The sequence below is a fragment of the Balaenoptera acutorostrata genome, chromosome 6 (assembly GCF_949987535.1).
Source record: "Balaenoptera acutorostrata chromosome 6, mBalAcu1.1, whole genome shotgun sequence".
Classification (NCBI taxonomy): domain Eukaryota; kingdom Metazoa; phylum Chordata; class Mammalia; order Artiodactyla; family Balaenopteridae; genus Balaenoptera; species Balaenoptera acutorostrata.
The window spans coordinates 90,224,973-90,251,105 of record NC_080069.1 but is presented as its reverse complement, the minus strand read 5'-3'; the positions used below and the strand labels follow the sequence as shown (position 1 = coordinate 90,251,105).

Genomic DNA, 26,133 nt, shown 5'->3' with positions numbered 1-26,133 from the left:
TTGTGGCTCACGGGCCCAGTTGCTCCGTGGCATGTGGGATCTTCCCAGACCAGGGCTCGAACCCGTGTCCCCTGCATTGGCAGGCAGATTCTCAACCACTGCGCCACCAGGGAAGCCCGACAAAATAATTCTTAATGGTTGAATTGCATTCACCGTATGAGTGAACCATAATCTTTTCTCTTTTTTAAACTAATTTGCAATTTTTGGATGTTTAGATTGCTGCCAATTTATTACTATTCAAAACACTATGATGAATATGCTAACAGCCAAATATTAATCACATTCCTAGTTATTTTTCTAAATACATTTCCAGAAAAATGTATTGTTAAGTAAAAAGGGATTTTTTTAAAAGGTAAGGCTTTTGCTACATATAGACAAATTGTCCTCAAAAGAACATACCAATATCTAGTTCTACCAGCGGTTACGAGAGTGTCTGCTTCTCCAAACTCTTCCCACACAGGTATTTTTTTAATAGGAAAAAAACATCATCTTGTTTTAAGTTGAAACTTATTTTTAGTAAAGTTGAACTTTTTTCATATTAATTGGAAGATTATATTTCTTTGGGGAATTGCTATTCATGTTCCTTGCTGATTTTCCTCTTACAATATTATTTTTATTGAGTTACAAAATCTGTTTATAATATGACTAATATTCTTCAGTTTTTCAAATACAGTATGTTGAATATGTTTTCCATATATTTCTATCTTTAAATGTGGTTCACTTTGAAATTTAATTATTATATTGTCAAATCCATTTTTTCCCCTTATAGTTTTACCTTTACTGATGAGGCTTTTAAAAGTAAAAATATTTCAATGACTTCCACACTTGACAGGAATTAGACGATTTAAAAAAATATAAAATAACAAAGGCTACTGGAAAGTCAAGTCAAACTTTTAAAATAAATTGATCATCATCACAGAAGCATCTTTATATATTTGAAAAATTTAGGGAAAAAAAACACTAAGCTATTTTATTTCGTACAGAAAATAATGCACATATGGATTCAAAATCCCAGTGGGATTATACTGCTGTAGGCTGCAGTGGTCCACCCTGAAGGGTTTTAAGCAAGAAAGTGACATGATTGGTTAAGACTTTCTGAAGGATCTCTGAGCTGGCTAGGTTCCAAAACTATATTCATAAAAAATAAAATAAAGTGAGGGATTGGTTTAAAAATTTTTGTCAGTAAGGCCACTGAAAAAAATTACTATTGTTGCATGGATATTTTAATATCAGTAATTCATAAAATATAATCATGGAACAAAAGTTAATAATTTTTAATTGAATAAGTTTACTTTAATGAAAAATTCAATACTTAGACTTTAGTTTTCTCATTTTTGCCTCAAAGTATTACCTGTTAAAAATTTTGGTACTGGAGAATCATTGGTAAAGAGAGTAGATAAATTATAGAAAATTAAGAATGTAGACTAGGAGACCAGTTAAAGCACCCTCAACAATTCTTATCCCAAAGTAAGCAGACACAGAAAGTGTAAAGTGGTAGGTAAGTCTTGGAGGTCTGGCCCAATCCTCTCAAATTAAAACTTAGTCTACCTAATAAGTTAATAATTATAAAGTATTTTTAACTACATGGTCTCTAATAAACAAGAGACACTCCTTCACACACACTGAAATCTCTGAGTTTCTGAATTACAGAACTTTTCCATATGTCTCCATTAAACTCCAATATATGACTATAACAGCTCTGGATAAATTGAGGTCTTCATTATCAGAGGATGATTGGTAAAGGATAACAGCAATTGAAATTGAATTTTCTTAAAACAGGTACCAACATTTCATTGTACAAGGGAAAGAAAGTGTTGTATATTAAAAAAAAAAAACTAAAAATCATCAAAAAAGGCCTTTTTAAATTTATTTAACTATATGCAAATTCTTAGAACAAGAATAAATTAAATGTTTGGGTTTTTTGCATAATCTTTCCAATGAAATTATGAAGTACAATATGACATCCTTACTTCATATCTGAATTTTGTACTATAATAAAAAGAGGGCCATTTCTGTATAACATTCAAGGTCTTTATCAATTTTCCCAAAGGCCTTTCCTTAGTCCTGTGGGATATTCACATAATTCTTTGAAGTTTCTATCATGTCATCATTTCTGTTGTTCTCTTTTCTCTAATTGATAACTAGTCTAACTCTGTCAGATCCTCATTTGCCAATGATTTTCACCAGTTCTCTAACATCACTCTCAAGGCCTTGCAAAATTTTACATCCTTTGCAAGATCAGAAATTTCATGTTCCCCATGATAAGCACTGCTCCTACATTATATTGTTTGAAATGTAACAATCAGGAAAAGACCAACAAAGACAGTGGGAGGGAAAAGCAGATCCTGGAATATTTAAATGGGTACTAATTTTTTAACTGCCATATCACTAAGTAAATATTCTTAGGATAACCTCAGTTCCCCCTCTAACCTCATAACTGGGGGACCTTGATTATTAAATGGACTCAAATCTTCATACAGAGTCCTCATGAATGAGAAGTAAGGCTGTGTATTGGGCTTAAGAATTTAAATTACATATTTTTTCCCTTACTTTCATATGAAGCAACAGAAAATACTCTCCACAACTATCAATATTTTTATTTTACAATATAAGCAAACCTCAAAACTAAGAAATGAACTAGAAGACATTACTAAGTATGTGGAAAATGACTATCTAGAACCAAACCAGGAAATGCATACCCATATCTCTGAACAGTACAGTGAGGTGGTCTAATGGAACTGAGTATGAATTCCAGCTCTACCACTTCCTATAAAAAGACCCTGGGGAAATCTCTTTATCTGAGTTGCAGTTTCTTCATTCCTTAAAATGGGTACAATATCTGTCTCACATCGGGATACTGTGAGGATTAAACAATATAATGTATCAAATGTGCTTCACAAAAGGTTTGGCACATGGTAAGCACTCAAAAAATTAATAAGTAATACACAATTAAGCTCATGCTAGAGGACCCTTCAGATCTTACTCAAAACATTTAAGTGATATGTACTTCTAAATAGCTTCAAAATCTGTTTTTCTAACAAACAGATAAGAAGCAAATTCAAATTTGTAGGTGTGGGGTACTAGAGCAGGCACATTGATAGCAGCAAATGAGAAATGACATTGAAAAAGAACACAAATTCTAATAGCAAATTAGAGGTCATTTTGAGTAGGGGCAAACAAATTGACATGTCTTTTTGAGATAAGAAATTTTTAAATTGTAAAATATTAGAAACATAAAGAAAATTATGAAGAATATAACAAACATCTGTGATACCCACCACCCAGCTTTATCAAATATTAACATTTGGTTATATTTCAGATTTTTTTTGAACATTACAAACACAATTGAAGACCCCTGTATATCCCTCCCCAATCCCACTCCCCTCCCTCCCTCTCCAGGGGGAACCACTATCCAAAATTTGTTGTTTGTCACTCCCCTTGCAAGTTTTTAATACTATGAATTCATAAGTATGTATCCGTAAGTAATTTACAGTTTTGTTTTGCATTCAACTTATTCTGTAAATATTTAATGAGCACCCACTATGTGGCACAGTTCTAGGTGCTAGGGATAGAGCAGAGAACAAACAAACAAATACATGCCTTCATCAAGTTTATGTTTATTTATTTTTAAACTTTATATAAGTGGTATCACACTGTACAGCTCATTCTACAATTTGCTTTTCTGGCTCGACCTTGAATTTCTGATATATCTCAGATGCTGATGCTTCTAGTTCATTTATTTTAACTGATGTATAGTATTCCATCGTATGAGTATACAATTCATTTATCTTCCTCTTGATGGAGATTTGTTTTCAACTTCTATTACTAACGATGCTGTAATGAACCTTCTTTAGACATTTCCTTGTTCACATGTGCTTTAATTTATTTTAAACAATCGATCTTCAATTTTACCAGATATTGCTAAATTGCTCAAAATAATTTTACCAATTTATATTCCATCAATAATGTCTAAGAGTTTCTATTTCTCAGCATCTTTGTCAATATTTGATATTTCTTCATTGTTATTTTTATTTGCATTTCCATGATAACTAGTAAGCTTGAAAATCTTTCCATATTTATTGCTCATTTTAGGCATACTGGAGTAAATAAAATATATTATTAAAAATTAATTTCATGTCTTTTTTTAATGTTACTAGACAATTTTTAATTTAAAATTATAATTGTATTGGATAGTGCTAATCTAGAGTTTTCGTTTTAACTTTGTTTTAAATGCACCCTCCCCCACAAAAATCCTAAATTATTATCTTTCTGCTATTAATAATTAATAACATTTACAATTTCACTGAATCAAAATTCTTTATTCTGGAATAACAATTTACCTGGATATGAAATGGTATTAAACATTACTTTGTCTTAGTATTTAAGATATTACTCCTTTTTCTCCTAGCATCAACTGTTGTTGATAAGAAACCAGTCAGTTTAATTATCATACCTCTGTAGGTAATCTGGCCTCTAACTTTGGTGGCTTTTAAGATTTCCTCTTTATCTGATATTCCAGAATTTCACCACAACCTGTCTAGATGTAGCTTTATCTTTGTTTAACCCACTTGATTCTAGAGTTTACTTTTTTTTTTATTAATTAATTAATTAATTTAAAAATTTTTTTGGCTGTGTTGGGTCTTTGTTTCTGTGCGAGGGCTTTCTCTAGTTGTGGCAAGCGGGGGCCACTCTTCATCGCGGTGCACAGGCCTCTCACTATCGCGGCCTCTCTTGTTGCGGAGCACAGGCTCCAGACGCGCAGGCTCAGTAGTTGTGGCTCACGGGCCCAGTTGCTCCGCGGCATGTGGGATCTTCCCAGACCAGGGCTTGAACCCGCGTCCCCTGCATTGGCAGGCAGATTTTCAACCACTGCGCCACCAGGGAAGCCCTAGAGTTTACTTTTGATTCAAGGATTCAGGTCCTTCTTCAATGCTGAAAATTCTCAGCCTTTGTGTCTTCAAAATTTAGTTCTCCAATCTCTGCAACTTCTTTCTTCTGTAACTGAGATATTATACATCTCAATCAATCTCTGGGTGAATTTTTTAGTAATATTTTCTAACCCATTAATTCTCTCATCAGTGATGTAAAGGGTAATATTTATCCCGTTTATTAAGTTTTTTGATATACCAACTATATTTTTAATTTACAAAAGTTCTAGTTGGTTTTTTTCCACATTAACCTATTTTTTTTTCATAATTTTGAGCTCTCTATTAATGGGAAGTATCCCTTAACTTATTTCTTTGAGCATCCTAAAAATGCTTTAAAGTTTCTTCCAATCAATGGAATACTATGCAGCCGTTAAAAAAATAAAATCATCCCATGGGTACACATATGGAATGATCTTAAATATGTCATTAAGTGAAAAAGCCAACGTATATAATAGTATGTGCAGAATGCTACCACTTATATAAAAGTTTATGTATATGTGTGTACATATGCTTGTACATGCATGAACTATCTCAGAAAGGATAGCAAGAAACGTAATAGTGGTTGCCTCTGGGGAGGGGAACTGGGTGGCTAGGGGACAGAGGTGGGAGACAGACTTACTTTTCACTGTTTACCCTTTTGTACCTTTGAATTTTGTACCACGTGCATGTATTACCTAGTCGAAAAAAAATAAATAATTCATTTTTTAAAATAAAGTCTTTGTTGGACTACTCCAAAAAATTAATTTCATCCAGAGAAAATGCCTGTTCTAGTTGCTGGTTTTGTTATGATATTAATATTAGATATCTTCATGAGTTTGGGAATTTTGGTTACAGGCTTATTTTGAGCAAGAAAGATTTAAAAAATTTTTCTCTCTCTTTCTTCCTATTTAATGGTTTTATAGTTGCCCCCACTTGGATTTCTGGAACCAAATCCACTACTAGGCCTCATAATGACATTAAGGCCTCCAGTTTCATGATAATATTGCAGCTATCACATATATACCTTCAATCACTGACTCAACAATGGCTTCATTCAATTCCTGGTCATGAAGCTGTATTTTTATCATCTGAAACCTACAGCCCCAGGTAACTAATAGCTTTTTCCTTTTTTCAGCCTCATTCCAACTAAACCCCTGGCTTCATATAGTAATTCTGGCTCTGGTTCCTGCCTCACATGAAACAATTTTAGCATTTTTGATTCCTGACAGGAGCTAAACTACTATATGTCAGTGCCTGACTGAAAACCCAGTGGGCTTATGGTTTCAACCCTGTAACAGCTTTGTGTCTGTGTTCCAGTCTGGCCATATGGCCACAAAGACGTTTATGTTGTTTCAGAGCCTGGCTGTATCTTTTGTGCTATTTAATCTATTGTTCTGTATGTTTGGAGCTAGAGGTTACATCAAAATTCAATATGTCACCTTGACTGGAAGTAATTTCCTCATTTTTTTTTAACATTAAAAGTAATCATTATGAAACTCATATAATCTCATTATATAAAGTTTAGAAAATAGAAAATTACTCATAATCCATTCATTCTAACACATCCACTGTAAGCATTTAAAAATATTTCCTTCTAATCTTTTTCTTCTGCATCATGTCATATTTATATAATTTTTATGATTTTAACCTGTACTATCGCAAGCATTTGTCCATGCTGATATGTAGTCTCTGTAACCATCATTTTAATGACTGCGTATTAGTCCACCAAGCTATTCAACTGTTATTTACTTCCCACATTATTGAGAATTTAAGGAGCTTCCAACAATGCTATAAAGAAGTTTTTCTGTGCATATGTGTTTTTTTCCCTCAATAGTATGAATTTGGGGGCTGGTAGTGAGAGAGGCTAAGCAGTGGGACTGCCCAAAAGCATTACAGGACTATTATAATACATGGCTGAGATTCATAATGATGACCCTAATACACAAGGAGAAAAGGTGAGATCATATGGAAGTGAAAATGTATTTCAGAAAGATTCCAATCCAAAATGGTTAACAGTAAGTTTTGTAATTAAAGGGATAAGTTTCACAATTCCAAATGTGTATCACTTAGTACTGCTGGACAAGGCATTATAAATTTTCATTAACTTCCAAAACAGAATATTTTGGGTCACATTAATAAAGTTCACTTTTTCACTACAATACTAACCTTATATTATTTACACAGTCTTCATGAGCTTCAGAAAGTGTTTTTATGTGCTTTGAAGATATAGGATCAAAAAGCAGAACTTCAGTCTGTTCACAAGCAACTGTCAGCACTGACCTGGAAGCAAATGACACATTTCTCTTATTTAGTTTTTTAGCATTCTCTGGTTATTGATATTCAACTATTTATAACTACACAAGTTATAGATGAATAACTTCTTTTTGTCCACATTAGTAGCAGATATTTAAAAGACTGACACTATTCACTGTTGAAAGTAGTAGTAGGAAATGGTACTCTCATACATTATGGTGAAGTGTAAACTGGTGCGGCTTGTGTGGAGAGTCCCAGTATCTATCACAATTTTAAACATGCATACCTTTTGACTCAGCAATTTTTTTCTGGGAATTCGATCTAGAGAAATAATCATTTCTAAATACAAAGAAGCACATTTAAAGACATGCTTCATTGTAGGGAGAAATTGAAAGTAACCTAAATGTACATAAAAGAAGGAATGGTTGATTATATAAGCCATAGTATATAATACTTTACAATATAGTACAACATTTAAAAAGAAAGGGATAACTTTATGTGGATAGGAAGAACTCTAAAACATATTTTTAAATGAGAAAAGCTGGTTGCAGAAAAACATGCATAAATGAGGCAACTTAGGAAAAAAATCATATACAACAAAATTAGGTATTTCTTCATCAGTATCTATAAAAATGCACTGAAAAGGTCTAGCATATACCCTACCAAACCAGTTTGATATAGTCAAACTTAACCTTTTCCTTTATGGATTTTTAGTATTCTCTCTTGTTTCAGCCCTTTCCTATTACAAAGTTGTATTTTTATAAACCTTTTATAAACCCCATTTTGATTTCTGAAAATCTATTGTCATTTATTTTGCCTTAGTTTTCTGTAGGCGCTGATCTTTCAGATTCAGACCTAGCAAATGAAATCCTGAGTCTTTGAAAGTTCAGGTCTTCTCAATTTATAGTTCCAATAACAAATGGTATTTTTACACTTTAAGATGAAAGTGCATAAGATGGAATTTTAAATGGCCAAATTTTTCTATTCAGAACAAACTTTTTAGATAAAGTGGGGAGGGAAAAAAATCTACTAAATTGAAATCTTTTCCATATGTAGTAATCATGAAATTATCCTTTAAAGGGTGTCTGCATAAACCCTTTTGTGAGGTATCTGGATTTCAAAAATTTACTAATATGTGAAGGATTTTTGTAGGATTTTTGTGCTAGTTGACCATCATGAGTAAAAGTATTCATATTAATATATGTAATTTTAGAAGATGTATAAATAATCATTTCTTTTTGTTGGTCAGAAGAGTCATGAAATGAAATTTTCTCCTTTTTGTGCATAAAAGTAATGAATCAATGATTCTGGGAGAGTCTTAATCTTAAACATTGTACATAACAGACCTATTAAAAAAGAGAGAGAGACCTATAAAACTGATAGTCTTTTTTTTTAAATTAATTTATTTTATTTTATTTATTTTTGGCTGTGTTGGGTCTTTGCTGCTGTGCGCAGGCCTTCTCTAGTTGCGGTGAGCAGGGGCTACTCTTTGTTGCGTTGCACAGGCTTCTCATTGCGGTGGCTTCTCTTGTTGCAGAGCACGGGCTCTAGGCACGCGGGCTTCAGTAGCTGTGGCTTGCGAGCTCAGTAGTTGTGGCTCGTGGGCTCTAGAGCGCAGACTCAGTAGTTGTGGCACACGGGCTTAGCTGCTCCACGGCACGTGGGATCTTCCTGGACCAGGGCTTGAACTCGTGTCCCCTGCATTGGCAGGCATATTCCTAACCACTCTGCCACCAGGGAAGCCCCATTTTTTTGGTTTTAATACCAAAAAATCTATTACAATAGATTACAATCTATTTTTGTACATGGCATGATTTGTAACTTTTTTAAATGGATGTCATTTGTCCAAACATCAAAGCCTATACTTTTCTAAATGCCACCTTTATCATATACAAGTTTTTGGGGGGGGACTCTATATTCTAGTCTATGCAATACCAACACACTATTTTAATTTCTAAAAGGTTTGACAAGTGGCAAAGCAAGCCTCTCATTGCCCTAATAAACATTTTTGGGGGGTGCTAATGTCATACTTGCTCTTTCAAATGAATTTTAGATATAGCATTATCAGGTACTACTAAAAAATCTTGTTGGTATTTTTATTGGGATGCAGTAACTTTACAAATTAATTTGGTAGAATTTATATCATACAGTATTGAATCATCCCATCAGTAATATGCATAGTTTCCCACATATTCAAGATTTTCTTAGCAAGAGTATTGTAACAATCCTTGGACCTCTGAACATCCTTATACATTTAGAATTGACTTAGGAAGTTATGTGTACACACACACACACACGCACAGATCCACATGTGGATTTTTTTTAAAATTTATTTCTTTTCTTTTTTCTTTTTTTTAAATTTTTGGCTGTGTTGGGTCTTCGTTTCTATGAGAGGGCTTTCTCTAGTTGTGGCAAGTGGGGGCCATTCTTCATCGCGGTGCACGGGCCTCTCACTATCACAGCCTCTCTTGTTGTGGAGCACAGGCTCCAGACACGCAGGCTCAGTAGTTGTGGCTCACGGGCCTAGCTGCTCCGTGGCATGTGGGATCTTCCCAGACCAGGGCTCGAACCCGTGTCCCCTGCATTAGCAGGCAGATTCTCAACCACTGCGCCACCAGGGAAGCCCCACATGTGGATTTTAATTGAGATTGTAATAAATCTAAAGAAAAGTTTGCATAGAATTGACATCTTGACAATATGGAGTCTTCCAGTCCTTGAACATGTCATATCTCCATTTACAACAGAGATTTTCTCCATATGGGTCATGCCTATCTTTTGTTGTATCTATTCCTGGGTACTTGAGATTTTTTTTTGATGCTTTTCTAAATGTTCTTTTAAAAATTGTTTCATTTGTTGCTAGTGTACAGAAGAGCAACTGATTTTTAAAATATTATTTATCATCAATCTTGCTATTTAATACTTTATCATAGGTTATTTTAGGTTTTGTCAATAATCATATCATCTATATACAGTTGCTTTGTTCTTTTTTTTAATATAAATTTATTTATTTATTTTTGGCTGCGTTGGATCTTTGTTGCTGCGCACAGGCTTTTCTCTAGCTGTGGGAAGTGGGGGCTACTCTTCGTTGTGGTGCGTGGGCTCCTCATTGCGGTGGCTTCTCTTGTTGTAAAGCATAGGCTCTAGGCACATGGGCTTCAGTAGTTGTGGCATGTGGTCTCAGTAGTTATGGCTTATGGGCTCTAGAGCGCAGGCTCAGTACTTGTGGTGCACGGGCTTAGTTGCTCTGTGGCATGTGGAATCTTCCCAGACCAGGGCTCAAACTCATGTCCCCTGCATTGGCAGGCAGATTCTTAACCACTGTGCCACCAGGGAAGTCCCTGCTTTGTTCTTTTTAATACTTTTTTTCCTTGTTGCACTGGCTAGGACTTTCAGTACAATGTTGAATAGAAATGTTAATATAGCGTGCACTCTTATCTTGTTCCTTATCTTCAAGAATACATTCACCATTTCATCATTAAGCACAATGTTTGCTGTAGGGTTTATTTGTTTTGGTAGATTCCTATTATTGGATTAAGGAAATTAATTCTCTTCTACTTCAAATCTGCTGAGTGTTTTTTTCCATTAATATACATTAAAGTATATAAAACATTTTCTAACACTTATTGAAATTATCCTATAGTTTTCTTTTTAATATGTTAATGTAGTGACTTACATTAATTTATTTTCTAATGTTAAATCAATCTTTCATTTCTACCATATTGCTAGATTCAGTTGGCTAAAACGGTGGGTTCACATCTCTGGCTACCCTCCATTTGCAGATCTTGGCCCTGCAATTTCCTCATTGCCTCAATTCTCTAATCCCTTCAAACATAACTTTTTATATCTTACATTAGATACTTATGTTTTTCTCTAGCTTTTCTAATTATTCTCAGTTGGAGGGTTGGTCCAAACCATCCACTCTGCTACTTCTGGAAAGCTACAATCTCTACTTCTTGTATCAGAAATTATGTCCCCCTTTCATTCTGAATATTGTTTATTTGGGTATTCTCTTGATCAATCTAATGAGTGTTTTTCATTATTCTTTGTCTTTTCAAAGACAGATGTTTCTGTTGAGTATTTCTACTTAATTTTTAGAATTTCACTAATTTTACTCTTTATTGCTGTAATTCTTTCCTTTTACTTTCTTCAGATTTACTTTACTATAACTTCACTATTTTTACTATTTCTTGAGATGGATACTTAGCTAACTAATTTTCCTTGTCTTCCTTTCTAGTTTATTAAAGATTATAATTTTCCTACTAAGTGAGGATTTACTTATATCCCACAATTTTTGCGACATGGTACTTTCATTATCATTTAGTTCTAAATATTTCTAATTTCCATTATCATTTCTACTTTGACTTATGAGTTATTTATAAATGTTTCTTAACTTGAAAATACATGAGGTTTTTCTAGTTATCTTTTTGTTATTAATTTCTAGCAATCACATTATACTGAGAAACTACTTAATGATAATCTTTTGAAACATGTGGCCTTACAAGAGAGCAATTTTAAAATCCTTGTATGTTTACAAAAAAAAACCATGAGGCAGCTGTTACATTTAGTCAAATGTGATATTCAAAAAAATATTAAATGTTCAATAGTAATATAAATTAACATGAATAAAAATTTTAAAACATTAAAAAATTAAACTAACCTATAGGTTATAAAAATGCTTGCCAAGTGGTATTAGTTCTAACTCAAATTGTTCATCAAATTATTCTAGTAATTCCCAATCATTTATTAATTTTTGGAAATTGTAGCCATAATCGTTTTTTTGACCCAGATGCCTTTGTCTGAACCATGAACTGCCACAGGAAATTGCATAAAGCCCCTCCAAGAATTTCCACATTAAATAGGTAGTCATTTATATAAAACACACTTATGGTTACCAAAGGGGAAAGGGAAGGAGGGATGGATAAATAAGGAGTATGGGATTGACAGATACGAAAAACAGGTAAGCAACAAGAATTTACTATATAGCACAGGGAATTATATTTAATATATTGTAACAACCTATAATGGAAAAAAATCTGAAAAAAAAATATATAACTGAATCACTTTTCTGTACACCTGAAACTAACATAATATTATAAATCAACTATACTTCAATTTTTAAAAATTCCTCATAAATAGGTAGTCATCAAGTAACCTGTAGACTTGATAAGTAAAAATATCACTCTTAATAGCAACAGAATTGTTGATGGGAGCTGAATTCTCTTTTCAGCTTTTGCTGCAGTTAACAGTAAGTATATTAAAAATTTTTTGGCCCTTATAATGCTTGCTGTTAATTTTTATATTCAATTATATTAATAACTAAGTCACAAAATAATTTATTGATACATCATATTTAATGATATCAAACCTAATCCCTCAGCCCAAATGAGACATAATGTAATACAGCAGTTAACAGCATAAACCAGAATACAAATCCTTTGTGTTTCATGACCTTTCAGCTTCTCAGTTCTCTCAACTAAATGTTTCTGGTAAAGAGACTACTTATGTTGGCAGTCAAGTTCATTAATAGAGTGTTATTAATGTCCATGGTGGGCATGTATTCAGTGGCTTTTGGCAAACTTATCCCACTAAATAAAGGTGAAATTCAGTAAGAATGATAAAATTAGGGAAGTACATCCCAGGAGTCATTCATCCATAAACCATCCTCATAGACCTCATTCACCTGCCATGGATTGTATCCTGCAATGGTCATGCACACTTTGCCAAGAGAATTAATGTTTGGATGGTGCCTGCAGTAGTGCCATTACTCTCATCTGACTGCTCTTTTCATCTCTCTGGATCTCCCCAGAGGCTGCAGTTCCCACAAATGACCATGTGAGAATGACTGGGAGAGTATGAGAAAGGCAGGCAGCCCCACACTAAGGGGAGCCAAATGGTCGCTCAGCATTTGCCTATGGATTTTTTGTGTGTGGGGGAGGATACCTGGCATGGGGAGAAGAGCTTAGAGTGGATGCTAAAGCTCTCTAGTGAGATGTTTCTTGGCAGCTTGCTGTGCCAGTTCTTAAATCTTTAGCTGCTATATAATGGGTTACTCTGGGAGATCCTATGGAAGGTGCTTAAGCACTAGGAAGGCACTCAATGAGCTTGGAGCAGTAACTAACTACTCAACCACCATGGATATATATTAATATTTTAACAACTGGTACAGCTGAACCAATGTGTACTAGCTGAATATCAGGCCTGAATGCAGTATTCTATACATGCCCTTTAGAGCAAGATTTTAAGTGGTGCTGTTTCTATCTTGTGTATCCTTATGTTTGTGTCTGCCTGTTTAACTGAGGTATGCTGTGTATTAAGATCATCCCCTATGATGATAAATTTTTCTCTTTTCTCCTTGAAGTTATCAATTTTTGATGTATATAAATAAAAAAAACTCAATTTCAGAACTGTTTTATGTTCCAGGTGAATTGAGCTATATCATTATGAAGTAACCTTCTGTCTCTAGTAATTTTTTTTTTTGCCTTAAAGCCTATTTTGTATATTAATATAGCTCACCAGCTTTCTTTTGTTTAGAATGTGTTTGATATGTCTTTCTCTATCCTTCTAGGATGTGTTCGATATATCCTCTCTATCCTATGTACAAGAAGTACTAGTACTTCTATATTATAATTAGTAATATTTGGATTTATTTTCAGCCATTCTTTGTGCTTTTTGTTATACCTTTTCTACTTTTTTCTCCTTTCCTTTTCTTGACTTCTTTTGGAATTATTTCTTCTCATTCCAAAATTTTTCTTCTACTAGTCTGGAAATAATATATTTACTTGTCTTTTGGTGGTACACACACATTAAAGCCTAAAGTTAATATATCAATTCTCCCTCAAAAAAAAAGAAAAAAGGAATTTAGAGCATCCCTTCATAATTTATATGCTATTGTTGTCTACTATTTTAGCTACATCTTTGTTAATCCCAAAAGAGAAAATCAGATTTAATTTTACATACAAATTTTCCACTTCCTTTGTTCTTCATTCCTTCTAATATCTCTGACCTTACAGTTGCGATTGGGTGCATATGTATTTATTCCATCTTTGTTCTTGACAAGAACAAAGAACCTATCTTTGCTAGGTACAGACATATAGATTGGCAGTTTTTTCCAGCATAGTAAAAAATAATCACGACTGTGCTCTAATTTACATGATTATTGATGACTAATTGGCTTTCACTCACATAGTTACTCCTTTGAAGGTTTTTTTCTCTAGCTTTTATGATTCTATATTTGTTGTCCTGCAGTTTCACTACATGGCTAGGAAGAATTCCTGCTTGGGGTGTGCTGGGCTTCTTAAATCATGGTTTGGTACCTTTCTTCAATTCTGGAAAGCTCTCAGCTATTATTGCTTCAAATTTGTTTTACCCTATTATCTATCTCATTTTCTTTAGGAACTGACCAAGTACATGATATGCATTTTCTCTCTACGCTTCATGTCACTGAGCCTCCTTCATATTTTCAGTCTCTGTCTCTCTTGTCTGCATTTTGGATAACTTCTTCACTTCTATTTTCCAATACACTAATTTTCTCTACAGCAGTGCCTAATGTGTTCTCATAGAGGATAGCCTAAGAAAGTCCCATATTATCTAATCTATTAACATCATATTTCTTTTTTCAAAATGTCATTTTAGGAGGTGACAAATTTATATTGACAGTGTTGCTATTGCTTAAAACATTTTTGGAATTCTTTAGAAATTACCTTCTAGTCCATGTATCCTTTCTTTTTTTTTTTTTTAAAGTGCCAAATTCTAGTCTGGTCTCTATCGAATTCACAATTTTAATTCTTACCTTCTGTATCACCTCTTCTTTTTGTACTGAGAAGTCCTTGTGACAGTGGTTACGGTATCCAGTAAGCTGATTTAACTCATATATGACTGAAGGATATGAGAAATCATTTCATTTAACACAGTATGTCATTTTATATAAAATCATTTTTAGTCCTATAAAAATTTGGGGCATATTAGTAGATGTAGTCAAAAGACTAAGAAATTAAAACACTGAACCATTTTCACCTACCACCTTGACATAAATGAAAAAGTATGGCAATGTGCAATATTGGCAAGGGTATGGGAAGACAAGCACTTTCATATGGGACTGATAGGAATAAGAATTGGTACAGTCTTCACAGAGGGCAATTTAATAATAAGTATCCAAAATCTTCATAACCTTTGACTCATTCTAGGGACTTACCATAAGGGCATACACAAATCTAAAATATTTGTTTAGAAAGAGTTTATTTAAACTAATGAAAATTTTAAAATAATGTTGTAGAAATATATTCATTAACATAAATAATTTGCAATATATTATATGAAAAAAAGCAGGCTACAAAATAGTTGATTCTATCTTTATGTTAAAATAAACATACACAGGGAGTTCCCTGGCAGTCCAGTGGTTAGGACTCGGCACTTTCACTGCCATGGCCTGGGTTCAAACCCTGGTCAAGGAACTAAGATACCACAAGCTGCACAGCGTGACCAAAAAAAAAAAAAAAATTTTTTTTTTAAATAAATAAAATAAATATATACAAGGAAAACATTTCCTTAGATAGCCATTCAATCTCTGGGATCATAAATGATATTTAGCTTCTTTTAGTTCATTTACTGCCTATGTTTTCTAAAGTAAGTACATATTAATTGCATAATTACACATTATCAAATTATTTTAAGTACTAGAGTACCTAACCACCTTTTACAAAAATGTTACTATAGGAAAATGTAGCCCAGATTCAAACAAGAACTATCAGTAATATACTCCTCATTCTAATAGAACTGGCAATGAGAATTCCTTCTTCATAACTCATTCTATCCCTCTCACCCTCTACCTAAAATCCCACCTCCAAAGAGTAGAAACAGCTACTTCTGAAGGCCAGAGGTTGGGAGGAGAAGAACTGGGATATGTTGAAGAGAGGAACTGAAGGGTTATGAGGAATAGACTCCTGGTATTTTGGGAGAAGCTTTAGGAATAGGGCTTGAGGAAGGAAGTGGGGAGAGGAGGTTCCATGGATAAACTTCAGCAAAATAGTTTCTCCCCTCACCAATTTTCTCTGTATTCAGGTGCACAGTCACTGTTACAAGTCAACTGCTATAGGCAGAAACCCCAGAGATCCCAGAACTGAGTCTGATTAAGAAAAAGCATTTGCAAAAGTGAAAGGAAACAGGGTGTACTTGCTCAGTGATTCCAGGTTCTGCTGCTTTGCTCCTTTGTTAGCACATTTTATGTCTTTCTTCAGCACAATTTTTTACTTTGTTAACCTATCTTCTTTCAGCTTCTCTAACATGACATGCTGCTCCTCCAACCACAGGTCCTTTGACATACCAGTTCCTCCATCTAAAGTATTTCTATCCCCTTCCAAACACTATCTTGACTAATTTATCTTCCACTCATTTTTCCAATCCAGCTCAAGTGTCACTTTCTCAGGGAAACCTTGAAAACTCTAATCCACAAGATTCTTTCAAGCCTGTATCACAATTTGTAAATATACATTAAGAAATTATTTAGTATGGTTATTAATGTCTAGTTGAACCAATAGGTCCCAAGACCAATGAAAGCGGTGCCATTAGCTGGTTTGCTCACCATTGCCACCTCTGCCTCTGGAGCACAGCAAGTGCTCAACAAATATTGGGTTGGCCAAAAGGTTCGTTCAGCTTTTTCTGTAAAATGGCTCTAGTAGCCCTTAGGTGTCTTTAACTTCATTCAAAACAATTTTGTTAGATTGTATGTGACAGCTGTCATATCAGTGTGCATTTTTAAAAAACTTATCAAAATTGGTGAATTTTTGTGTAGCCATTTTATTATTGAAGATGGAAGAAAAAAGCAACATTTTTGGCATATTATGCTTTATTATTTCAAGAAAGGTAAAAACACAACTGAAATGCAAAAAAAAGATTTGTGCAGTGTATGGAGAAGGCGCTGTGACTGATCAAACGTGTCAAAAGTGGTTTGCAAAGTTTCATGCTGGAGACTTCTTGCTGGATGATGTTCCATGGTTGGGTAGATCAGGTGAAGTTGATAGCGATCAAATTGAGACATTAATTGAGAACAGTCAACGTTACACCATGCGGGAGATAGCCGACATACTCAAAATATCCAAATCAAGCAATGAAAATCATTTACACCGGCTTGGTTATGTGAATCGCTTTGATGTTTGGGTTCCACATAAGTTAAGCAAAAACACCTTCTTCACCGTATTTCTGCAGCATGCGATTCTCTAATTAAACGTAATGAAAACGTTCTATTTTTAAAACAAATTGTGACGGGCAATGAAAAGTGGATACTGTACAATAATGTGGAACGGAAGAGATCGTGGGGCAAGTGAAATGAACCACCACCAACCACACCAAAGGCTGGTCTTCATCCGAAGAAGGTGATGCCGTGTATATGGTGGGATTGGAAGGGAGTCCTCTATTATGAGCTCCTTCCAAAAAAAACCAAACAATTAATTCCAACAAGTACTGCTCCCAGTTAGACCAACTGTAAGCATCACTTGATGAAAAGTGTCCAGAATTAGTCAACAGAAAATGCATAATCTTCCATCAGGATAACGCAAGACTGCATGTTTCTTTGATGACCAGGCAAAAACTGTTAACAGCTTGGCTGGGAAGTTCTGATTCATCCACCGTTTTCACCAGATATTGCACCTTCAGATTTCCATTTATTTAGGTCTTTACAAAATTCTCTTAATGGAAAAAATTTCAATTCCCTGGAAGACTGTAAAAGGCACCTGGAACAGTTCTTTGCTCAAAAAGATAAAAAGTTTTGGGAAGATGGAATTACGAAGTTGCCTGAAAAATGGCAGAAGATAGTGGAACAAAAGGATGACTATGTTGTTCAATAAAGATCTTGGTGAAAACAGAAGGCACTTTTTGGCCAACCCAATAGTTGCTGAACGAGGGAGGGAATGAATGAATGAACAGCTAAGCAAATGACTAAGAATCCAGAGGCCTTGATGGGGTAAGAGTTGTATTATCTATGTCCGCTCATGGTGGAACCATGTGTAAATTTTTTCCTTTGACTGCTGTTGAACTTGTTCCTGTACTCACAAAACAAAGTTTAAAAAAATATATATCACTTTGAGCCTCCCGCTCCAGCTCCACGGCCCAGCCAGCTCCCTCCCTCCCTCCCCTGCAGCCCGCTGCCTGCCCTCCCCACTCCGCACCCCCCCCCCCAACCCAAAGAGCAGCTGCAGGCAGCCGCTGCCTTTGGAGGCTGAGTCATCACTAGAGAGTGGGAAGGGCAGCAGCAGCAGAGAATCCAAACCTCAAAGGTGGTATCACAAAGTACCTTTTCTCCAAGTTGGGGGCTCAGAGGGGCACCATCATGAGCGATGTTACCACTGTGAAAGAAGGTTGGGTTCAGAAGAGGGGAGAATATATAAAAAACTGGAGGCCAAGATACTTCCTTTTGAAGACAGATGGCTCATTCATAGGATATAAAGAGAAACCCCAAGATGTGGATTTACCTTATCCCCTCAACAACTTTTCAGTAGCAAAATGCCAGTTAATGAAAACAGAACGATCAAAGCCAAACACATTTATTATCAGATGTCTCCAGTGGACCACTGTTAATAGAGAGAACATTTCATGTAGACACTCCAGAGGAAAGGGAAGAATGGACAGAAGCTATCCAGGCTGTAGCAGACAGACTCCAGAGGCAAGAAGAGGAGAAAATGAATTGTAGTCCAACTTCACAAATTGATAATATAGGAGAGGAAGAGATGGATGCTTCTACAACCCATCATAAAAGAAAGGTAGAAAAGAACATCTTACTCCCCTCCTCAGCACAACATTTATGTGTGTGGAAGAAATATGTTAACAACTGCCATTTGCAAAAACTGTTAGCCAATTATCTTATGATATGCTATTATATTTGGTGTGGATGGTTTTTAATCAGGTGAATCTTAAACCTGTCATTGTTTAAAACCAAATAATTGAAACATCACTTTATTTCAGTGTTTCAGCAATTAGCACTGAATGTTGAAAGGGCTTGTTAAGAAGTTGTGATTGCTGTGCCGTCATACTACTTTATAATTTGCATTTTCCCCTTATTGTTTTAATACTATTTTAGAAACTTGGAAATAAAGTGTTTTCCCTAATGATATGGTCCTTTTCTATTTACCATTCTATGTTCTCCTGAAAGCAGAAGCTGAAATGGCTCTGGTGTACTTCATGCTTGGTGCCCCAGCCTCACTAATGTCAGCAGGAAAGCCAACAATCTTGGAAGTTATAGCTTTTTATTTTAGTAGCTGCTTCTGAGCCAATGAGGGAAACAGATTTTTTCTTCCCTCAGTGCTCCAGAATAATAAGCGCCAATTTATATATTTATGAGAATTGTAAATTATGTTTTTCATTGCTACAGAAAATTGAAAATTGAAACTCCCTATTGAAAAAGTGGTATTTTAAGATTAACAGTACAAGTATTCAAAATAGATGAACATGCCATATTTAATGTTAGAATATATTTGTTATAATAGATTTTAAATTAATCTTCAGGTAGGAAAATGCTAATTCTTAAGGTAATTATCCATGTAATTTGGTATTAGTACAGTGATTATGAACTCTTTGGAGTTAGACTGCCTGAGTTCAAATCCTCTTTTTCCTGTGTGCCAACCATGTGAACTTGGTGAGCTTTACAGTTACAACTTCGATTTAGTTAATCATCTTTTCCTTACCTGTAATTTCTATTCTAATTAGAATAATATTCTATACTTGATCTTGGCCAATTTCTGAGAACCCTGTATGTCTTCCTTGAAGACTAATCCTCTATTTGTTAGTTGAGTTGTATCCCTCTTTTCTTTTGAGTCACCTTAACCACGCTCTGCCCTTGTTCCTCAGTTACTGCAAAGAGAAAAACACAATCTAGCTTTACCCACCTTCTCAGAGAGAAAAAAGCTTCTTTTGCTCATGTATGTGCACATGTACAAAATTAATTTGAAATTTGACTGCGCTCATAAATTTAACGTCATATCCTGATTATTCTCACCCTTTGAGTAATAAACTACCTCGTTCAGTAAAAATATATATACATACATACATATATCACTTTGAAAATTCTCCATAGCCCAAAGTAAACCGAGGCCAAACATGAAATTTTAGTCAGCCAGGAGAAAGGCTGGATACCCTTAACAGAAGAAATGTAGTCTAGCCTGGAACTTCACAGATGTCCCACATCACAACATACCTCTCTGCAGTGTCTTAGTATCTTACTGGAGCAAAGGAACGACGGACCGCGCACTTGTCCCCTCAGGGCAAGTCAGCACAGGGAACAGGGAGTCTGCAGGCTCCGTACCCTTGACCAAGCTTAGGTGGGAAAAACACAAGCCTAGTGTGACAGGGAAAGAACGGGCATTTATTCAAAGTGTACTTATTGAGCATCTACGGTGTGCCAGCAAACCCTAGCTCTGGACTGTCTCTGACAGACCTGTCGGGGGACTTTTGGCACTTCTCCTTCACAGAGCGCCGGTCCTGAAGGGGAGCAAACCAGTCCCGGGCTCGCCTACCTCCAAGGGCCGGACGGAGCCTGCAATAGCGACAGAGCGCTTCATAAAGAGCCAGGGGCACGAAGGCCGGCCGCCCCAAACGGACTCGCAAACCCCGGCCCGGGCCGAGCGAGCGGGCCCCGGGCAGCCGCCCACCGGCAGCCGCGCCACGCGGAGGCGGGTCCCCGCCCTCCGATGGGCCGCGCTTACCCGTCAGGCGAGTACTCGAGGTTGAAGACGGCCCCATGGGTGCGGGTGCTGAGGTACACCGAGTCCGCGGGATGGATGGAACCATAGAGGTTAGTCATGGTGCGGAAATTGTCTCGCGCCGGATCCACGAACAGCCCGCGGCCCAGGCTGCGCTCTCTCAGCCACCCGAACAGCCGGGCGCCAGGGCCGCCCAGGCGGGCGCTGAGGCAGTGCCGGCCCCGGCTCCCGGCCCTGCAGTCAGGCCCGGGCTGCCGGCGCGGCGGGGAGGGCGGTGACTGCTCTCCCTGGGCGGAAGCGGCTGAGGACTCTAGAGCTCCGGGCGGCCGGAGCTCCCCCGCGCGCCCAGCCTGGGGCTGCGAAGGGGCGCAGGGGCGGCGAGGGCTCCCGCAGGGCGACGGGGGAGGGGCTGCGTCAGCCCCCGGCTGTAGCGACGGAGGCGGAGAAGGGAGCGGCCCGGCAGCTCCCCCCTGTCTCGCATGGGGTGCCGGCTCCTCAGCCCCGGCTCCGGCCGCCCAGTCCCCTCCGGGGCTACCGGGCCCGAAGGGAAACATGGCCAACGCCCCGACCCCCGGCTCTTTGCTGCTGCCCCGCCCGCCGACACCTCAGCGCTCCCGCCCCAGCCGCCACTTCCGGCGTGCGGCGGCCTAACCCCACCGGCTGGGAAACCCGAGCCGCCTCTCGGCCATCATCCGCTGGGGACCAAGAAAGCGGGGACACCGCCCGACTGTGGGTACCGCGTCCCGGAGGGTTGGAGGCCTGGAGCGACTAGCTGCGTGGGCGCGCAACTGAGGATGCCCAGGGCCTGGGCTGCATGGAGTAACGTTAGCATCTGGCCACCGCTTGCGACATTGTCAGTATGTGGTTGTCAGTGACCAGACTGTGTCCTTGGGGATGACAGGGCCTGACTAGTCAGTCCAAGAGGCTGGGTATGATTATGTACTGTTTACATAATCATCTCTACACTGAGACCAGCGAAGGTAAGAAATGACCATATTATGGGCTGCTCACGCATAGTAAGTAGCATGGTGTACTGCCTACACAGCCTGAGAATCTAGGGACTCGGATTAACTTCTGCACTAAAAAGCCCTGGTTTGTACAGTGCCTGGAAAATGGGGCTTACTGGTGCGCTGGAGCTCTGCCCAACTCCCAGCTACTTGACCTACTAGGTCAAGACTTTATCAAGGCCAAAGCCTTCCTCTCTGCAGGAAGGAACATATATCCAGTCAGGAGTCACTGAAGGGAGCTGAAGACCTGAATCAATTCAACCTTACAAGCAATAGAGCCCACCGTCAGTCCTGCTTACCTCTGCCAAGCAGGGCATGGAGGGCATAACAGATGCAAGGCCCTTCACCACTGCTGTTGAAGATAAATACATAGGACTTGTTTGCAGAAAAAGATTAACGAACTGGTGTGCTTCTTGGGGAGGGAAGGAGAGTCTTCAATGAAGGGAAGCCTGAGGTATAAGAAGAGGTAGGTATAAGAACTGACAACCCTTCTAGGCCTTGATCAAGACCTGAGTTATAGAAAGCTCCCATTTGGTGACTGTTTAGGATAGTCTGAAAGACCTCAGAAGTAAAGGAATGAGATTCAGAGAGGGCTGAACATTCAGCAGTTCCTCCCACCAGCAAAGTTAGTATTCAACTCTCCTGTCCATAAGCTGACTGAAAAATGGCAAGAAGCAAGTGTCCAATGTTCAGAGAAGATCAAGGCAGCCATTACTCTGGAGATATTCCCCATGTTAGGGGTAGAGGTCTATTTTATAATTAACAAATAATGTCCCTTAGTGACCTACAACTTCTGGCTGCAACAAATACTTAATAAAGGCCCTCTACTTGATTCCCAAGTTATGGCCAATGGCTAAAATTATTTTGGTGTATAAAACCTTGACCATGATATATTCACCAATGTTATTAACTTTCTCAATAAGTAAAATAAAACTCAATTTTTTTCCTTTTTTTTTTTTATGCCCCTGCCTCCTCTCCTCAAAAGTCAATTTTAAAAGGTTACATATTCCAAGGTATTTAAGATATAGTTCCAACAGAAAAACACAAGCTCTGCAACAAGAGTTGTGCTGTCTCAAGATAACCAGGTTTCACCATTCAGGCAATTCAAAATTAACTCACTATCGCCCTCAAACTGATTAAGAACTATTCCCTGGCAATTTAGAGAATCTAAAGAAGTCAAATGGAAACAAAAACATTTTGTAGGTTTGCATGTACCTCTATCAGATAGATAATGAAAATGACTCCTGAAAAGTTAAGACAGCCACACACTTAAGGCAGTGGTGGTTGTAACATGCAGAACGAGTCGCTTAGTAATGTCAGGGTCGGTTTTTTCTTACACTTCTGCTTAAAATATGAGCACCCTCTTGTTCCAACTAATTTTTACTAAAACCTAAAATAAGGATAAACTACATAAGGACTAAAATTCTACTGAGATGACCATGATTTAAACAAAAATCACTGGAGGTTAATGGAGAAGGCACTAAAGATAGAACAACTTGGTGCCTGCTTCTATTTACCCACTGCCTTTCAGAGCCTTTATATACCACTATGTTAACACAGAATTGATTTCAAACCACAGTCTATATAGACCAATTTCTATGTAACACTATTTTTTTTTTTAAAGGTTTTTATTTATTTATTTATTTATTTAATTTATGGCTGTGTTGGGTCTTCGTTTCTGTGCGAGGGCTTTCTCTAGTTGCGGCAAGTGGGGGCCAATCTTCATCGCGGTGCGCGGGCCTCTCATTATCGCGGCCTCTCTTGTTGCGGAGCACAGACTCCAGACGCGCAGGCTCAGTAATTGTGGCTCACGGACCTAGTTGCTCCGCGGCATGTGGGATCCTCCCAGAGCAGGGCTCGAACCCGTGTCCCCCGCATTGGCAGGCAGACTCTCAACCACTGCGCCACCAGGGAAGCCCGTATGTAACACTATTTTTAAAAGCTAAAATATGTTCAACTTCAGTTGCTGAAATTCACAGATATCAGTTCATCAGAAATGCCTAAAGCATTCTCTGAACTCCTTTGTCCCTGATGCTCCTTTCAGATCACAACAAAAGTAAAAAAGTAAAAGGTTTCCCCGAGGCCCAGATATCACATGTCCCTTAGGATCTATCTCATCAAGCAGGCAGGGAACAAATTTATTTACTTTCTTCCCTATCCACTGACTAAACATTTAAAAAAATTACTTCCCAACTGGTGTCTTATAATGCAATGTTCTGGAAATGTAAACACTGGCCTTTCTGTTCAGGCTTTTATACTTTGGGAGCAGCAGGTTCACTCCTGATGTCTTTGACATCATTGGTTCTGCCCATCAAATAGAATTCTTTGTTGGGAACAAGATTGACAAAATGAGCAAGGCAGTTGGACATGGCATAAAAAGCTGAAATTGCAGCTATATCCCAGGCATCTTCTTGGTTGAAGCCATGCACCTCGAGCTTTTTGAAATGGTCATCTGTTATGTCATCAGCTCGGGAAATAGCAAGTGCAAATTCCAGCATTGCCTTTTCCCAGGCAGGGAGGTCAGACTTTCTCCAGTTCACACAGACCTGCAAGAAAACACACAGTTAGAAGCAGAATCTCTGTCCATCACAATACAACCAATAAAACACAAGGCCTAACAGAATAAGCATTAATGAAAACACCCAAGATTAGAGTACAGAGGCAAAGTCAGGCCAAAATAAACTTTCCAGACAGGTAAGTATCTTGGTCAAGTTTAATATAATGCAAACCTGGAACTCTAGCTCTGCCGGGAAATCTTCTTTGCTCACTCCAACTACTTCTTTCTCCTCTAAACACCCATTGCATCAAAAACCTCAGAAACAAGACTCAGAGACTCTTAATACATAAGCACCCCCAATTAACAACCTTTTTGTATGAGAAAAGTGAAGCTTAGATAATTATCCCTTTGTCCCCACTTAATCCTAAAGAAGACACAATATTTGCAAAATTAATAGCTGATACTTAAGCAATGAATATGTGCTAAGCATGTACTCAATGCTTCATATTCACTATCTCATGTAATTCTTATAAAAATCCTAGGAAGCAATGCTTTTTATCACTCCCCATTTTATTGGCAAAGAAACTGAAGCTCAGAGAGGTCACACACTTCCCCAAGGTCACACAGCTAGAGAGTGACAGAGCTGGGATATGAGTCCAAGTGTATTTGATTCCAGTGACTATACTAATAATCATTACCCTTGCTGAAGCAAAATACTGGAAACCATTAACCACCTAAAAATAGGAAGAATAGTTCAGCAAACCACGGTGTGACAGTATATCCTATGGTCATTAGGGAGACAGTGCTTGAGAGATTGATCCTGGATGAGCAAAGGTCTGGTGCGTAGGCAGGAGGATCTCAGCAGGGAAAAGGGGATGATGCACCTATCTCGTTTAGCTTCTGGTTGGCAACAGAGGCCCTCAGGGAACAATTTTCAAGGTCTCCACTCAGGTGGGGTCAGGAGGAAAGGCTGGGGGATAGGAAGACTGAATCTGAAAGTCAAATTAAGAAAACACTCCCATTTACCATTACAACAAAAAGAATAAAAAATCTAGGAATAAACCTACCAAAGGAGACAAAAGACCTTTATGCAGAAAATTATAAGACACTGATGAAAGAAATTAAAGATGATACAAATAGATGGAGAGATATACCATGTTCTTGGATTGGAAGAATCAACATTGTGAAAATGACTACTATCCAAAGCAATCTACAGATTCAATGCAATCCCTATTAAACTACCATTGGCATTTTTCACAGAACTAGAACAAAAAATTTCACAATTTGTATGGAAACACAAAAGATCCCGAATAGCCAAAGCAATCTTGAGAACGAAAAACGGAGCTGGAGGAATCAGGCTCCCTGACTTCAGACTATACTACAAAGCTACAGTAATCAAGACAGTATGGTACTGGCACAAAAACAGAAATATAGATCAATGGAACAGGATAGAAAGCCTAGAGATAAACCCATGCACATGTGGTCACCTTATCTTTGATAAAGGAGGCAAGAATATACAGTGGAGAAAAGACAGCCTCTTCAATAAGTGGTGCTGGGAAAACTGGATAGGTACATGTAAAAGTATGAAATTAGGACACTCCCGAACACCATACACAAAAATAAACTCAAAATGGATTAAAGACCTAAATGTAAGGCCAGACACTATCAAACTCTTAGAGGAAAACATAGGCAGAACACTCTATGACATAAATCACAGCAAGATCCTTTTTGACCCACCTCCTAGAGAAATGGAAATAAAAACAAAAATAAACAAATGGGACCTA

At 37.4% G+C, this 26,133-nt stretch overlaps 1 protein-coding gene across 1 annotated transcript in view; it reads right to left on the bottom strand.

Moving 5' to 3' along the window:
* Positions 1 to 21,481, bottom strand: part of DCAF10 (DDB1 and CUL4 associated factor 10) — a 48,849-nt gene extending 27,368 nt beyond the window's left edge. Inside the window, exons 1-2 of the mRNA XM_007197024.3 lie at positions 20,849 to 21,481; positions 7,074 to 7,187 (exon numbers count right to left, since the gene is read on the bottom strand). Of these exons, the coding sequence (XP_007197086.2) occupies positions 7,074 to 7,187; positions 20,849 to 21,399 (665 nt within the window). The 5' untranslated portion in view covers positions 21,400 to 21,481. The remainder of the gene's footprint in view (positions 1 to 7,073; positions 7,188 to 20,848) is intronic.
* Positions 21,482 to 26,133: the final 4,652 nt, after the last annotated feature.